Source organism: Pyxicephalus adspersus, chromosome 1 (genome assembly GCF_032062135.1).
Source record: "Pyxicephalus adspersus chromosome 1, UCB_Pads_2.0, whole genome shotgun sequence".
Taxonomy (NCBI): domain Eukaryota; kingdom Metazoa; phylum Chordata; class Amphibia; order Anura; family Pyxicephalidae; genus Pyxicephalus; species Pyxicephalus adspersus.
The window spans coordinates 10,159,621-10,177,213 of NC_092858.1; the positions used below are offsets into that span (position 1 = coordinate 10,159,621).

Genomic DNA, 17,593 nt, shown 5'->3' on the forward strand with positions numbered 1-17,593 from the left:
GTCATTGGCCACTTTAGTAAGGGCTGTTTCAGTGGAGTGGGCAGCTCTAAAACCAAACTGGAGGGGGTCAAGGAGAGAGTTGGTGCTCAGGTAATCGGCGAGTCTTTTGTAGACAAGGCGTTTAAGAAGTTTGGAGACATATGGGAGAAGGGAGATAGGACGGTAGTTAGAGGATAGGGAGTGTTCCAGTAAGGGTTTCTTTAGGATAGGGAGAATTATGGCATGTTTAACAGCTGAGGGGTATTTACCAGTAGAAAGGGAGAGGTTGAATAGTTTGGTTAGGGCAGGGGCGGGTGTGGAGGAATGGGCACAGAGTTTCTCTATCTGAAATGACTTGCAAACACTTTTTCTAAATTGTAAATTATGTGTATATATATATGTAATAATGTAAATATATGTATATTTTGTGGGTCACAAGAATATGGTAGATAAGGGCACCAAACAAACAAAACAATCCATTCCCCATTCTGCTCTTAAGAAATTTGAGAAAATCTCTTCAAAATTTCCATCTAAGACCAGAACAAGTGTCCCCACTGAAGGATTTTCCCTCACCTATCGCTGGCGACAACTCATTTGCATTTCTCCTCTCTTCCTGTCTCGGTAATTTAAAAAAAAATAATAATTACCTTCACATAAACTTTTAGGATGCTGACTTGCAAGTATGCAAATCCGGTGTTTAGTCTACACTTGCCTAATGCTTACTGAGTCATTACTCCAAATAATAAAAAACTTCACTATTTTCTGAGTCATTACCGGAACAAGCACGAAGCAGGTGCCACCTACTACCAGGTTTAAATTTTCAAACTGGGTGTTTATTTTGGGTAATGAAGCCAACAGATCGGCATGATAGATAAACAACATTTTCAGAAGCCACCATGGCAATCCCAGCATATCTGTGCCTTCTTGAGGGGGATTTATCAGCCCTCATGAGATTCAGTGCTAAAGACCAGAGTGTAATGTAGTGGTTCATGGACCACTTGTCCCTTTATTAAGGAAGTTTACCAAAAGGGCTCTAGGTGTTCTGTCTTAGGCTATGTACACACGTCAGAAGATTCTAGTCCAATCAACGCTTCAGGGCTCATATCAGACGAGATTCTAATGTATGTACAGCACTCATCTGACGTCGTTCATGGATCCGTCCTGGCCGATCCATGAACAACAAACTACTGCAATACAAGTGAAGGGGAGAGAGCTCAGCAGGGTAGCGCTCGCTCATTCTCCCCCCTTCCCTCTCTATAAAGCAGTACAAATCTGTATGTACAGGGTTCTCCATGCATCTTTCAGTCTTTTGTCATTGTAAAGGATCTTTCGTGAATATTGAACATGTGTACGCAGTTGCATGAGTTATGTGGAGTGGCTATATGGAGCATTTAGGACTCGCCAGGATTTCGATACACTTTTTGTAGTTCGTATGGTGGTTAGATACTACACTTGAAATGCACGTTGTCAGGTATCCCTTTGTAAAAAAAATCCTTCTTGTTGAGGTGGCAGTGAATGGTATTTTGGGGGGAATTTTGGGGTTCTTGGGAAGAGGTGCATATCAGAGGTACATTATGCCCAGGTCCAGATGCCTGGAGGTACTTTAGCTCTTCCTTTGGTGTTCTTCTCTTGTCAGAGTGAGCAGCTTTCCCACTTCAGACCACTCGGTTGCCTTTTCACACTGACATCCTGATTGATTACTGAAAAAAGGATCACATTAATGGTGAAGGGTTGGTGCTGCTTGGCTTTACTTAGTTTATGATTCATATTTAAAGAGGAATTAAACTCAAAAATGCCTAAAACAAAAAAAATCCACCTATCTTCAATCCCACAGCACAGTTGTTCGGTCCGGAGGTGTCTTCCATCGGGTCCCACGTCGTCCCAGCATCCGACTCCGAGCCGGTGCACCGGGTGCTGCCATCTTCGCCTCTTCTTCCTGGTTGTTCTTCCTACGTCACCGACCCAGGCGCGAGATTGGGTGACGTAGCTTGGAAAAAAAACTTGCTGATCTCACTGCGCATTTGTGAGATTGGCAAAATTTTCTCTTCTCACGAAAAGGCTCCTTCTGAGCATTCCTGAGATGCTCGGGCATGCGCAGAATGAGCACCCAAGAACCTCCTGGGATGTGTGATGTAGGTATCCCGGGGGGCTTTGGCTCCCATTCATTCTTGATTCATATTTTCTTTTATGTGTATATATTATGCTTTTTATAGAGTTTTAGTGATTGGAAGGGTGGGTCCAGAGCGGTCTCGGAATCGGGTAATCCCATGCGGCATCTGGAGGTTGACACCCTGCCAGCCACACAGTCACTTGCACCACAGCGCTGGTTGTTAGAGAATCAGCATGTGACAGCCAGCCACAGTGAGCAATAATGTTTAACTCACTGCCGCCCCTATTCATTGTGCATGGGGCTGCTGCAGGGAGAAGCTACTTGTATTGTCTCTCCTCACTTACATGAGGAAGCAGTAACCGCACCACAACCTTACCGCCGGTATCAACATAGCCTACGCAAGTATACAAAATCATGTGTTTGGTTTACACTTGCTTATTGAGCAAAATTTACTCTTCGTTTCATATATTTTCCGGTAATATAAAACTCATAACACGATTTGTACGATTCAGCACAGGTGAACTTTATTTACAAAGAATCCACAGTGACAAAAATAAAAAGACAAGTACTGGAGTAATTTGGCAGTCGTAGCGACCCGCGTGATACACCAAGAGGACCGTCCCTCAAAGGTGCTGGAGTGGTTACAACTTCCATGTGAGGGCTGGGGAGGAGAAGGGGAACGGGAGGGGGACGTCAGACAAGTTATATAAAAATATGCCATCAAAATTATTTGGACAATCAGACGCTGAGAACACTATTTACAGGAATAGGCAATATACTGTATGTTTGCTATTTACAATACAATAGGGATATTTCATATTTTTTACTTTCCAAAAAATAAAATAAAAAGGAATAAAGATAAGTTTAAAATCTTCTGTAACCCCTTAAGTGCTGGAGGGAGCTAGATACAGTGCAATACGTAGCAGCACTAGCAGGGATCAGTGGGGAACGGCCATTTGTTTTTGTCCTGCAGCACTAGAGAGTTAGTGTATAGTCTGCGACCTCCTTGATGCTGTTGGGCGTTCAAGAGAGACCTAAAGAAATGCGAATGCATTTTTTTTTTGTGGTAAAATGCCCTTTTATCTCTGCAAGTAGTGGCTCTTGTAAGAAATAGTGGTCTTGGGGTCGGGGACATGTTACATCACATGACTCCCATCAGGCCTGAAAGCGATGTAAGCCCTGCCGGCAAAAATAAAGATTTCCATGGAAAACCATTTTTTAACAACTTTTGAAAAAAAAGGCAAAGGGCTGCAATAGTCCGCCGTAACAATCGTTTCCCAGGTTAGGAGCTATCGGAATTGTAGTGGAAATTGACAAACGTCATAGTCTATCCTACCAAGTTAGAACATTCGGTCATGGACGTGTGAAAACGACAGGAAAGGCGGATTGCTGCAGACCCTTCGCTCCTTTTGCTTTGCTTTTTTGATTGCAAGCTTCCAAAATTGGCTGCATGAGCAGTCAAAAATCCTGCTGCATGAATGGGGGGTTGAGGGTGCATCCGCTGATTGCATGGAGTGTACATGCTGTGGGGTTGTCAATGCTCATGGATACTTTGCTGCATAACGGAAAAACTCTAAACACTTTTTGTTAGGTCTCTGTCCCCTAAAAGGCCTGCAAGGGAGTTGTGTTGATGTGCGAACAGCATTCAGGACAACTCATACTATTCCATAGGCATTTAGTGCATTGACACACATTGCAACCTTATTTTTTTATTTGGACCCAAACATGCACCTAAAAAATGCACCACCACTATCAGCATGCTGCAATGCATTTAACAGAAAATATCTGCAATGTCTTGAGGTGCTGTGAAAGTTGTGAATTTTTTATATGTGGAAAGCTTACGAAAAATAAATGGGTCCATGAAATGCGGGTCAACGTGTGAAAACATTAAACACATTGGGTGCAGAAAGATGGTGGCTGCCATTGCCAAATTTCTTCTGATGCAGCGTGCTCTGTGGAAGTCATTGATCTGGATGCTTGTCCTTGACCTCTGACTCCGTATGTCGTATGACAACCCCAGAACAAGTACGGTCAAAAGCAAGTCGGCAACGGCAGCATCCATAAATCCACCCCTATTTCCATTAATCTAATTTCAGATTATGGTTGACCTGAACTTCTTAGTCCTTCCTATCATTACACCTCCCATTTTGAAACGAACCACAACTCCCAGAGCACCCACTAAGGCTGGCCAACATTACCAAATAACATTTCTATATGTATTTCCAATATAATACCAAAAATATATTTTTGGAAAAAAATAAAACATTCTCTTCTAATGTTTCTTGTAATATCCACGACCCACAATATCTCATTTACTACCATACAGAGGTGTCAGTAAAATATTGTTTGGGGTTAAACATAAATGTAAAATCAGTAAAACAGGAAAACTCCTCAACCTGATGCATTATAAAACTTGAAAATATTATGTTTTGTGAAATTTTACCTCAAAAACGGTTTTTAGTTGCTGACACACGCCATAAAATAGGAGCAAATTGTAAGCGACATGGTGCTGTAACCATAGCAACCAATGACTATCAGGTCTACTAGGCCACCATTGTAAGCAACTCAGTGAACTTAGGCCTAGAGTTTGAATTTACAACTATCCACATTGACCACCATGTTGGTCCAGATGGAGAAAGAGGTTTGCTATATATGTTTAGCCAGGTGCTGGGTGGAAGCCATTTTGTCACAGGCCCCAGCAGCAGCCATGTTAACACTTTGGTGCTCAGTTTCATGTTAATTTACACATATACATTATCACTCAGCTGCCCCGTACTCGCTATGCGTACTTTTCCTTAAACAATAATCACACTTAATTCCAGTCAGTCACCACACTTCTATTTTGGTATTAATTCCTCCCATTTTGGTACAATTTGAAACAACAAAACCAGTAAACAGACATTGTCAAAGTCCATTCTGGTGAATACCAGGCTCTTCATAGACTGGGCAAAGAATTGAACTGGCATGAGTTTTTACCACCTATCAATACCCCTACCACTAAACCTGAGATGGCGACACCCCGTCTCTAACAATGCCTGGTCCCATTCAAATTGGAGTGCATAGACCAGGCCTAATGCAATGAGCATGACGTGGCCATGTTTTTTGCATCCAATGCCTGCGTCTACCTATCCTGAGTACATTCGTTTTAAGAATGCTATCAGCTGGATAGGGGCATCATAAACGTCTATAATACATCTGCTATAGTCACTGGAATGTTGGGATAGAGAAACATGGGCTTAGGGATTCCCAATGCCATTGCTTTGGTTCAATGCCTACCAGTGGGTTAAATACTGCTCATGTGTACACAAAAATGTGTAATAAAGACCTCTTTCAAAACTTTTTAACAATCATCACAAAGTCCTGGCTCCGGACTGCATGCTTCTTCTAGCGATAGACTGGACTCCTTCAAATACAACAGGCATTGCCGATTCCCATATTTTTTATAATGACAGGTCCCCTTTAGGCCTTCTACAGCAGGGGGACGTGCAGAAAAAACGGAAAAACGATCTATCTATAAATATTGGAAACTTTTCAATGTGTCACACATTTGGCAGCACCTCTGTTAAGACCTTATACGTGGAAAGGGCGTGCGCTAGTTACAAATAGGGTTGACGTTAAATCTTCACGGTAAATGTTTCAAATTTAAAGTTTTGATTTGGGACACGCTGTGTAGTGCCAATCCTAATTTTTCCATTTGTAGGGCGTTAATGTGCTGCAAGGTGGTGCAGGAGGGCGAATCCACCTATGGGGAAATAAGTATTTAAAAAGTTGTAATGGTGCTCCGTGGTATCTGATTGAAAGTACCAAATCACTTGCAGATCCTTTCTCATACATAACTATGACAATTTACACAACGTAAACATACACTGCCATTGTTACATGGCATAAAGGTGGGCAGGGTAAGATTCGCATTGGAGGATATGGGACATCTGACAGATACCAATAGGATTCCAGGTTTGCTAGGGCAGGGAGAGACGTCCGTGTTGTTATGCTTTTGTTAAAAACCCTCATCACCATGTCCCTTGTTTCCTGTCCTGTGCCAGGGGGACACAATAATAGAAATCTGGCAGAGAATCTGACCCTTTGCCAATCTTTAAACACTTCTAAAAACTTTGGCTGGAGCTAGATTTACTCTACTGTAGTTTTATTTCTGCCTTTTCTCTCTGCACAGGACATATGTTTTCAGAATGCTTTTTTTTCCTAGGCAATGGAAAATGTCACCGGTAATAAAGAATAGAGAGATGTGGCTGAGAAGCACAGGAAAAACAAAAACAACTGCTTATTTCAAGAAACCCATTCCAAGTTTGCTGTATCACCTAGGTTCTCCCATGATCTATCTTCTCTAGTCGGAAAGCTTTAATAAATCAGGCCTAATGTTATCAGTGAATGATTAAAAAAAAAGACAATATCTTATATTATATGTTTATAGAGAATCAAGCATTACCCATATATAGATTTACTGACAATGGGTGATTTCCCAATGATATACCAGGGTCATGCAAAGTCTTTCCAATGGTCCATACCGCCACCTTGTGTCAGTTCTTGGGTAATGCAGGGCAGGCATCAGGACACATACTTGATATTAAAATGTTAGCTGTCTTTCTAGAACTGTTAAAAAGGTTGTAGCAGAAGGGCTGAAATCCTTACTGAAATAATGCTCCTCCTTTAATGCCTAACATTCATCTACATACCCAAAAGCAGATGACCTGCGCTGAGTAGTATCACAGTTCCCAAATGCTAATTCTTCCCATAAACAGACATTGAGTGGCCAGAAGCCTAGGCTTGCAATCATGTTAGCAGTACTGGAGGGAGCCTGGACTCCAGGAAAAGATTATAAAGCTTCTGTTATGCTTTACTTGTTCACTACAGCAGACAAAGACTTCTTAACTCAGGTCCTCTTTAGATTTATAAAAGTAATTAATCTGCTATTTGGCTCACTTGGAGTAATTGGAAACTAAAAATAAGTATTTTGTGTAAATGTGCTACAAAAACAGTTGTTAGTGATATGAAAAGTTACTTATTTCACTCTGCAGCCCATATGAATGTAAAAGACAGAATTCCTTTGTAAATCTTGCTTCTTACTAGTTACAAGTGCACAGAGCTGAAGCTAAAATCTCAGCCATACCCTGTACTGTCCTTATGTTTGCTGCAGGAAAATTTTATCTTTGCTGATACCCTAGGGTACTGCACATCTGGAACGATGCTAAGATTTTCCCTAGACTGATCATATGATGATGGAAGGAGACCCGGTCACTAAGCAATAGGCTTGAAGAGCCTACAGCAAATGCTGCAATATCCAGAAAACAAAAGTTTAAGTCTGTACTATACAGCCATGTCTCTCTATCCTAAGGGAGGTGATAAGTACCACTGTCCAGGGATACCATAATCTGAATAATATCAGATATAATCAGATGCAGATTATGGTATTTTTTTCAAACAAAAAGACAGAAATAACACAGGATGACTTAGGAAAAAAACACTGGAAATGCCAAATAAAAGCAATTCATAAAAAGATGTGAAGGTTCAACCAGATCCAAATGCAAAGTGAGCACTGTTCCATATTCTTATAAAGTGGTTTGATAGTTTCAATGGAGTGCTCTTCCAAAGGCCTCTTTATGGTGAGGAACCATTTTAACAAGGAAAATTATGTAACTCCATCAGAAATTCTAATAAAGGTCAAATTTTTTGTATCTACCACCCCTGTTAAAGGAATCAGGGATCCGCATGATTTAGTTTTCCCACACACACAAAAAAAAAAAAAAAAATATTAAAACTTCAAACACAAGTTTTCACTTGACAATAAATAAGAACATCTTTTAAAAAAATTATTGGCCGACAGACCAGGCAACACTTAAAGTTTGTCTCTTTGTTAAGCCGCAGAACAGGTGTGAGCAGCCGACCCTGTGAGTTTATTGGCTGATCGAAAGCCGAGGGTCTCAGCCTTTTGATGCTCCCATGAAATGCGTATGGAAAAGCAGTGATGGACAGCAGTTGAAGGCAATTTTTGAGTCACTGCTTGCTCGTCAGTGGTTAATACCTTTAAAGACGCCCAGGGTGCCAAAAGCTGATTGGTCGATTGGAACTCCCAAGTAAAGGTCCCATTTTTTTTTGTTCTTAGCTGGAGGCACTATGTTGTACTGCAATTCACATACCGTCATCTTGCTTAGAACTTTGGCAATATAATAATCACCCTGCTCCTGTACACAGTACATCCGTCCTTTCCTTATGTTCCACACTATGCACAAGCGGCACCTCCGATGGCGGTGGTTTCAGAACCTGGCGACATTGGATGAGTAGTGAATGGAGGTGGGTGGGTTTGGATGCTCAGGACAAGTTGACGGACGAGCTGAAGGTGTGGCGGACAGCAGCAACACAGATGAGGGTCTGTTGTGGGGAATTTGGCCTAATGAGGCCTTCAGACCCTCCAGAGGAGAAGGTGGTTGGTGCTGTCGTCTCTGCCCACAGTCTCACTACTGTTGGTGAGTCGGAAATCCTCGTAGCCGTCGCCTCCACTGATGATAAGAAGCTTGGATTTAGAACGGTGTCTGGAGGAGTCCCTCTTCTCTGCATCACACGCTTGTTCATTACCTGCTGAAAATTGAGGAAAACATTGCAAATATGAGAACTGTTTTACCTGCTTTGAATATCTAACAACCAGTCCTGTGATCTAAACACCCATAGCCAGAACCTGGATCCCTCTGCATGCTATACAGGAGCTGGGCAATACAACCTTGTCCAGGACACAACTATTATTGGACAATAAAGGAATCTCAGGATTTTCATAATGTCTGCACTGCTTCACCCTCTAGGTATGCTTAACCTGCTCTACTAATGCACTAAGCAAAGCAAAATAACTTAGATTGGTTCAGAGTACTATTCCTTGAGGCCCTAGCATGGCTGATCTCAATACAGTAGAGAAGCAGGTAAGAAACTGCAACAATATTTGGAAGTCTATGTAATGTATATAACTGACCTGGTGGTGAGTAAAAAATAAAATGGTCAGAGAAGGTTGACAGTAACCAGTACCAAGGCAAATATAGAACATTTGCATATTTGTTATTTTTCCCCACTAGGGAACAATAATCTTACAGGTAAATAAAATCTGGTGGGTAACTTAATCCTTCCTTACTCTAAAATTCAAAAATGAATACTTTATTTGGCACACTTTATTAATGTTTCTTTCTCACTCTTTGCACCCAGGAGTCTGACACAGGAGACGAGGGCACTAAACAGCCAATGGGAGGGACTCACCCTGCTCTCCAGGTATTGGGAAGTAAACATCAAATCCATCGGGCAGTTCCACGGAGGTAAGGAACCGGACGTGTCCAGTGTGACCCTGTGACAGACCCACCGGACAGAGGGGACCCTTCAGTGAGGTGGAGCCGGAGGAAATGGAGAGGGTAAGAACTACTCCAGCACTGGTCCCAATCCACAAGAGATCCTTGCAGGCGAGCAATGCCGTGATACGTAAACATGCCGACTTGTGTTGGCGGATGATGGCATCAGATCCTGAAGACACAAGACAACATGCATCAAGACCTGCAGTGAAGACAGGCTCAAATAACAAAGATTAACACATGGATAGGAACCTATTTTTGGGAATGAGATTGCAAAGTTTAAGTATTTTTCAACTATTACTTTTTTTTAAAAAAAACCCTTAGTCAGCTTTGTGAATTAGGCTTGTGTTTGGAAAGCCATAGCATACTGGTGATCGTGTTGCTAGTGTGAAGGTCACTATGAAAGGCAGGAGGATAGACCTGACCCCACACAGTACTCCCTTACTATCTGTACGAGTAAGTTGTCACTCCATTTCTGGTAGAAACACTACAGAATATCTAATTGTAGTGACAGCTTGCTCATCGGGACAGTTTAGAATGATTTCAGACACAAAAAGGCAAACACTGCCCATTGACTTTCGCTTTCCTACACTTAAATTTCTCCCTGGCATTACCTGCTAACATCTTGTGTACAGGCGGTGCAATATCCACCTCTGCCAATTGTTCAAACGTGGTGGCGTGATACAGCCGGACCTGGGCGCTGCCCTGCAGGGCGATCCACATCCCGTGCGTTGAGCTGACCATACATGTCACACAGCGGTTCTGATCCTGTCCAATGTGGAACACGTGCTATAACAAAAGAAGCAAAATATATGTAATATCCTAATATCCTATCCTAAGCACATCATAATTTTTTTTTCCAACACACGGTCATTATGCTTGATCTCAGTGGCCCTCAATGGTGCGAGAACATTTAAAGTTAACTATAGGAAAAATAAAAAGACGACATATGATGCAGACTGACCTAACATGTTTTTGTCCCCTTGTGATAATTTTATTATCATTTGCTCCTGGCAGTAAATCTGTAACAGGCCAAGCTGTCCAGAAAAATGGAACAGCAAAATTTCTAGAAAGTCTCTGCCCCAGCTGCTAAATGGAGATGCCTTCAATCAACTAGAAAATGGCAGTAGATTGTATGAATGCACAGGGAGACCACCATTTGTTGCAAAATTAGTTGCTGGTTGTCACCCAAAATAAAAATCCTCAGAAAAAGCCACTAAATGTATTTACATATATTTAAAAATAATAAGTAATATTTACTTAAGCCAATATAAGAAATATTTTACATTTAGCTATATATACAAAGTATTAGTAGTAGCTAATCACATTCAACTGGATGTAAAGGGAGTTACATAGCTCATTCCAGCCATTTTAATGGGTATCAAAACACACTCTTTTTTATCTACACAGGTAGCATATACATCATAACCCAGTCACCATGGGATGGGAGATGTTGTTGGATTGTTGTTAGTTTCATAATTCAGTTCCTGGTTTCAAAAAGGGCTGTATGAGGGTTTATCCTTTGTACATAGCTGAAGGTGGGAATTGCCAAATCTTTGGCATTAAAGGTATGGAAGACAGAAGGCCCCAACCCCATCCAGTAATGGCTGTCCCAGCTTGAAGTAGATTGTCTCTATCAGGCCTTTTGAGAACCAGTTATCCTCTATTTCCAAAATGGTCACCTTACTGTTCCTAAAAAAAAATGTCCCTTTACTTGTAGTTCAGGAAAACCACAGAGTCTTGTATTGACTAAAAATGTCTTCACCATTACAGGACAGGTGCAGCTGAATGTGACCGACTTCTACTACTAATACCATGACCTAAAGGAGTAAGAACTTTTACAGACACCTTTAGTATTTAGGTTTACATACACCTTAATTGTAAGTTGGAGTTTTTACTTTGATGTAAATACCAAAGTGCTATAATTCATTTTTCCTAATTACATAGGTGCGACTCCTGATTAATGTTATAGGACTCCTCTGAGATGTTTAACTTTAGGTTGACAATACTATATTGAGGGGAACCTTTGCATCATTTTGTTTTTCAGTACACGGCAACTTGATGACCTAATTTCTACATACAGCTTACAAATGTGTGTTCTAGTCATGATTCATACCGACATGCTTCTTTCAATATATAATACTGCAAAAGTGTTGGATCTTTACTGCTACTACATATCTCAGTATGAGTCTATATGCCCAAGGCTGGGGAGGGTACACTTTCATCAGTGAAGCTGGGTGATCCAGCAAACCTGTAATGAATTTAGTCCAGGATCTAAAACATTTACTAGCAAATAGCAGGCCACTTTGAAAAAATCCATTTCAGGTTTGTTGGATCACCCAGCTTCACTGATGAAAGTTTATCCTCTCCAGCCTTGGAGAGATTTAATAAATCAGGCCATATGAATCACTTCAAACTAATAATGATTCACAATATACTCGCCTGGGCAATTTATCTAGCAAGTGATTTTATTTACCAATTCTGCTGATTGCATGGTGTTTTGTACAAACAACTGTTGAACAAAAAACCCAATGAACCAGTATCTGAAATACCATCATGAAAAAAAAGAATGGCTAATAAACTTCTTACTTATGTTGCAGAGAAAAATTAAAAAGTGATGAAAGATGTTTTTCATTTTTAACCTTTTGGTACAGGTCATGGTCAGCTGATACATTCTTGGGCCACTTCATTGCCAGGTGTATTCCCAAGACACATTTAGATCTCCCCTAGCCGTCTCTCAGTCACTCGAATTACACAACATTTTGTATTAAAGTGACACCGGCACTCATAGAAATTTAGAAAATCCCCAGTAAATTCATAATAGAAAACATTTCTAAGGCATGGAAATTCCTATGGGCAGCTCTCTGTACCAGTGACTACTAGGACCAGGTGCACCTGGATGACTACTTACCTCTTACCAGTTGTGAAACTGTTTAGCTACTTCTAAATCCAAGAACAGACATGGAAAATATTGAAGTTTACGAAGATGTAAAGATATTTTTTAAGCTTCATTTTCTTTTTTTACCCACAGATCCAGCTAGAAGCAAACCTCGGTCCCTCTTCCCTATTGCCTAACGTAGGTGTGGAAAGCGGTTGATGCTCCACACATTGAACAACAGTAAATGAACCAGTAGACTGGTAGAATCAAATCACAAGGCTGTTTCTAGCAAGATCAATAAGTATTTTTTTTTTTTACTAAACAAAATTATTTTAGTGGTACTGTATATTTGAATAGTACTTAAAGCGGTGTAATGCATATCTGTTTTTCATTTTATATGGAGCTCCATAACATATAGTTTTTTTCTTCTAGTCTTTGGACAACCTTTTCTTTTCCTTTATCATCTACTACATTTTTCATGTAAGAAAATACATGGATGAAATCTCTGCAAAATATGAAACAGAAAAGTTCAAAACCCTGTGAGTTTAATTCTTGTTGACCACCCAGATACACGCTCAGATTGTAATTTTTTTTCTTGTGGGCACACCACTATGTTTATGGAATGAGAATTGTACACCCAGCCAAGTTGTTTTTTGCTAAATTTTTGAATTCCTTATTTAAAAGTCAATGGTGAACTCACCTCCTGAAGCAAGGACGATGTGTTGAAAATGGTCACCCTGTTCTGACATCCGCACCATAACTTTCCAGAGACAGATACCATTTTGGTGACAGGGTTTCCAGGAGAACCTAGAGAAATTGTTTTGGAGTTCTGAGGGTCCCAAAAACTTCCTAGAAAACAGAAAATATATAGGAGGTCAGAGGAGCCTTGGAAATCCTAGATAGATGTGTACTTTTTTCTCATATGTGTGGACATTTTATGGACAAACATTTTTAGAAAACCAAAGAAAACTCACTGTACACCCCACAGACTAACTTTAGTATAATAATATGGAGTTGGTTCCCCTTTGATTTAAACACCCTTCCTTCTTTCAAGAAGAGTTTTTACATGATTTTGAAGCATGTCTAGGGGAATTTGTGTCCACTTCCTAAAAGCATTTGTAAAATAGGATGCTAAAATTGGATGAAAAGACCTGACTCATAGTTATGTTAGAATATATCCCAAAAGTGTTCAGTATGGTTGAGGTCAGGGCTCTGTGCAGACTACTACACCAATCTCATCAAACCATGTCCCTATTAGGCTGACCTTGTACACAGGGGCAGAGTCATGCTGGGAAAGAAAAAAAAGCCTTTTCCAAATTGTTACCGCAAGGTTGGATGAGCATATTTGTCTAAAATATCTTTGTATGATGTAGCAGTATAATGTAACCAGTATGCTTCACTGGAAACACCCAGCCATTTGTAGGAAATTATGTAAATAAAATATCTGATTAACAAGGAGGTTTTGTAACGGGCTTATTTGATATCTGGGGAGATGATTTATGGACATACTGTGAACGTCCACTTGCAGAACTAAGTACAATATCATTTGTATTAGTAAATGTCCCTGTTATCCATATATATATATATATATATATATATATATATATATCTCAATGACCAAAGTGGCTCAATAATGAGATCTGGCACATGGCACAAGCAGCCTAGAGGTGATGGGAATGCACAAAAATGAGCATGCTGCATTCGCCTCTTTAAAGTCCATATTAGTATACAGCTAGTACCGTCAAACATGACTTGTGCACATTAACATCTGGCGTTACTATAAAATAAATTAAGACATAAATAGAACTAAAAAGTGCAGTGGGTTTTCTGAGAGCACAAGTGACTGTCTCAAGTCTAACCAGATAAATGATAATCTATGGAATGGAAAAATCCATACCCCAAGCATGGTGTTCCAAATTGGGTCTATCTCTGTGTTTCTCTGATTGGCCTCAATCAAACCCTCTCAATTGTCCTTTTGCAAATGCAGATTACATAATATTGTTGTCCATCCTGGATGCAGCTCAAAGCAAACTACAGCATGCCGTGATAGAATCTACAGAATATGATGATCGATGCATTCTAGTTATGATAATTTGAAGTGTTATATCAGCAAGGACTCTTCCCCCTCACCTGCTTCTCTCTGGTAAACAATCAGATCTCCATTTGCCAGTGACACAAACACCTGGTTGTCCAGATACCTGCAAGAACAAAAACACAACTTAATGATAAGCAGCCAAATGAGTACTACAGAGTTACATAAATGAGATCTATGGCAGCATGGCTGGGAAATGGGCCTATTTCTCTAACACTTACAGTATACACATGATGGCTGCCGTGTGCTGCATTTTCATGCTGTTTTTGCGGTTGCGGATGTTGTCAGAGGACTGATACACATGAATGCTGCAATACAAACATAGCAAATGTCATGACAATTAAAAACACAGTTGCAATACATGGATGTTCATTTATTTACTTGTCAAATTAATTTTAAATCTATACATCCTACCTTGTTATTTACATACAGGTTTTACATAAAACAGCTAGATCTGCTCAGTTCCTGTTAAGGTTTTTTTTCCACATTGAAGCTCATCTTGATGTCATTCCCTAAATGCTTTTAACATGTCTTACTGGTCCGTAAAACACACATCACAAGTGGGTAGCTTTACAAAAAGGAACATTGTACTGTGTTTTGCTGAGGTTTAACAATGCAGCCCAGCACAAGAACACATTACAATAAAGGATTTCAAATGCACTCAGGTCAAAACCATCCCGCCGCAGGGGTGTACATTGAGTGAAAATAAGACTTGCAGCTTTTTATTTTCTCAGACCCTGACATTGCAATGAACTGTAGAAAAGTGGATGTTCCATGGCAGCCCCTCACAGTCTTAAAAAACCCCACACATTGCATCTATATTTTCAAACATACAAAAGGAAAGTTGAGCTCTTTTGATTTTTTTAAAACAAGCATACATAAAATAAAGTAAAACTTTTAAACGGAAATAAAACTACACTCCTAAAATATACTGTTTTGTACAACAACAGCAGACAGGTCCTCTTTTCCCTTACACACATTATGTAGAGTGAAATCATTTGGTGTCTCTTACCAGCCATCCTCCGTCCCCAGCCACATGGAGCTCTGATAGGCCTCAGGGTCGATACTCATGAGGTCCTCAAGGCTGTTCCTTGTGAAGGAGCTCCGACTGGGCCTTCTCGCTGTTGGTCCCTCAGTGGGGCTCTCGCTCTCCCGGTTCTGATTGAAGTTGGTGGGAATTGGAAGGAACCCAGATTCTTGCTCCTCCTCTGAACTGGTGGTCTCAGCTGTAGTGTCTTTTGCACTTGGCATCTCTTCATCTGAGGAACAGAAACTCATGAGATGCACGTAGTAGAATCATTTAAGTTATAAAAACATACATTTGGAAAACTTAACTAGTTTTATGGATTAAAAAATATTTTCAAACCTCTTTATGTACCTATCAGTGTGGACCTTATGAAGAATCACTGAATATAACCACCAATGATATGTTCAATGTTGTGTTCCCACAGGGAAGGTGGGACTCTATGTAGTAAGTTTATTGTGAAACAGGATATAACCTGAATTCTATTATTTGGGGACAGAGTTTCTAATTCTTCTTCTCCTCCTCCTCTAGCCAGAAATTAGGAAAATATTTAGCCTAAAATAGGGCTTTAAAGTGAACCTGTACCTTATCCATAAAGTCACTTTAATCACTCCCATAAAAGCATGTTCCTTTTGACTTTCAATTTACTTACTTTTATTTACTCCCTGTTGCTCTGTTTGCCTCATCTGCGTTTCACCCCTTTGTGACAGCTCTCTCTGGTGCACTCAGGCAGTGCTGTCACATGGATTGGACTACATATTCCTATATATCTGGGTCTAATAGGTAATTTGCTTTTCTATTGTGGGTGAATGGAGCAGTAGGAAACCAAAGTCCTAATGTGATAATTTTAAAACAGTAAGGTGAAAAAAAAACTTACTGTAGCTGGAGGAAATGGTGGAGCGGCTGGCCTGACTTTGGAGGGTTCCTGAGGGACTGGGAGAGGACTCGTCATCTGTGTCGTCACTATCAAATGGCACCAAATCCCGGCTGGCACTGTCTGTGTGTTCAGAGAGTTCCAGAGAAGAGCCGGAGATGGAGATATGGAGGCACTGCTGGGACGCTGATTCATCCAGGGAGTTCTGCGGGAGACGATCCGACGCCTGGTTGGCCAGAACTGCCGGCCTATCTCTGCATGAGAAGGGTCATTGTTAGTCGGATACGCTTCTCATGTAATAAGAACTTATTTTTCTTAGTAAGGTAATCAATATATTCACATCACTTAGAAATTACCTGCAGCAGCTCTTATCATCCCTGCCAGAATCTGGAATTCTTGGTTGACAATTACAAGTAGGGTCATGTCAGCGCCAACATATTAGCACTGCATATTATGTTGGTGCTCTATAAATACTGTTTAAAAATATTGATAATATTACTAATATTAATAATTATAATATTATTAATAATAATAATAATAATAATAATAATAAATCCTCACTCATCACACGCACGGCACCCAGACTTTTCTAGAGCTGCCCGGACTCTCTGGAATGGTCTTTTTCGTCCTATTCAGCTTGCTCCTACTTTTTGCTCATTTAAAAGAGAACTAAAAACCCATCTTTTCAAACTTGCCTACCCGTCTTCTTTTGACTTTTAAAATCCTCACTACTTCCCACCATTCCATACTCATATTGTGTGATACTTCCCCTACCTCCTAGATTGTAAGCTTTTCTGGCCAGGGTCCTTTCCTCCTCTTGTGTCCCTGTCTGTATCAGTCTGTCATATGCAACCCCTATTTATTGTACAGCACTGCGGAATATGTTGGCGCTATATAAATCCTATACATTTATTATTAATATTAATAATAGTGCCAGAGCTTGTCCATTTCCTTCTCTCCCCCACAACCAAACTGACCCATAACTAACACAATGTCCTTTCTAATCATCTACATAATATAAGGGAAAAGGGGTTCTGATGTCCAAAAAGAGAAATAGGATCAATGCTAACCGTTAATAGTTCAGCACAGAATGACATCATTGGACAGGGCACAAGATTTTGGCAGGAATTACAGTTTTTTTGCACTTATTTATATAATAGGATGTTGCCAATAGCTATTTTATGAGACTTGAAGGAAGCAAATAAGTAAAAATTAAGTATTAGAATTTACATACACCTATTTTTTACATTATCAAGTATTTATTATTCCTTAAAGGCTGTGGACGCAAGTCAATAACCA

The 17,593-nt window shown here is 40.2% G+C and overlaps 1 protein-coding gene across 1 annotated transcript in view; it reads right to left on the minus strand.

Moving 5' to 3' along the window:
* Positions 1-2,587: 2,587 nt before the first annotated feature.
* The window catches only part of ARHGEF17 (Rho guanine nucleotide exchange factor 17), a 143,435-nt gene continuing 128,429 nt past the window's right edge, over positions 2,588-17,593 (minus strand). Inside the window, exons 14-21 of the mRNA XM_072398630.1 lie at positions 16,298-16,548; positions 15,409-15,655; positions 14,618-14,704; positions 14,435-14,502; positions 13,005-13,153; positions 10,041-10,215; positions 9,341-9,598; positions 2,588-8,677 (exon numbers count right to left, since the gene is read on the minus strand). Of these exons, the coding sequence (XP_072254731.1) occupies positions 8,505-8,677; positions 9,341-9,598; positions 10,041-10,215; positions 13,005-13,153; positions 14,435-14,502; positions 14,618-14,704; positions 15,409-15,655; positions 16,298-16,548 (1,408 nt within the window). The 3' untranslated portion in view covers positions 2,588-8,504. The remainder of the gene's footprint in view (positions 8,678-9,340; positions 9,599-10,040; positions 10,216-13,004; positions 13,154-14,434; positions 14,503-14,617; positions 14,705-15,408; positions 15,656-16,297; positions 16,549-17,593) is intronic.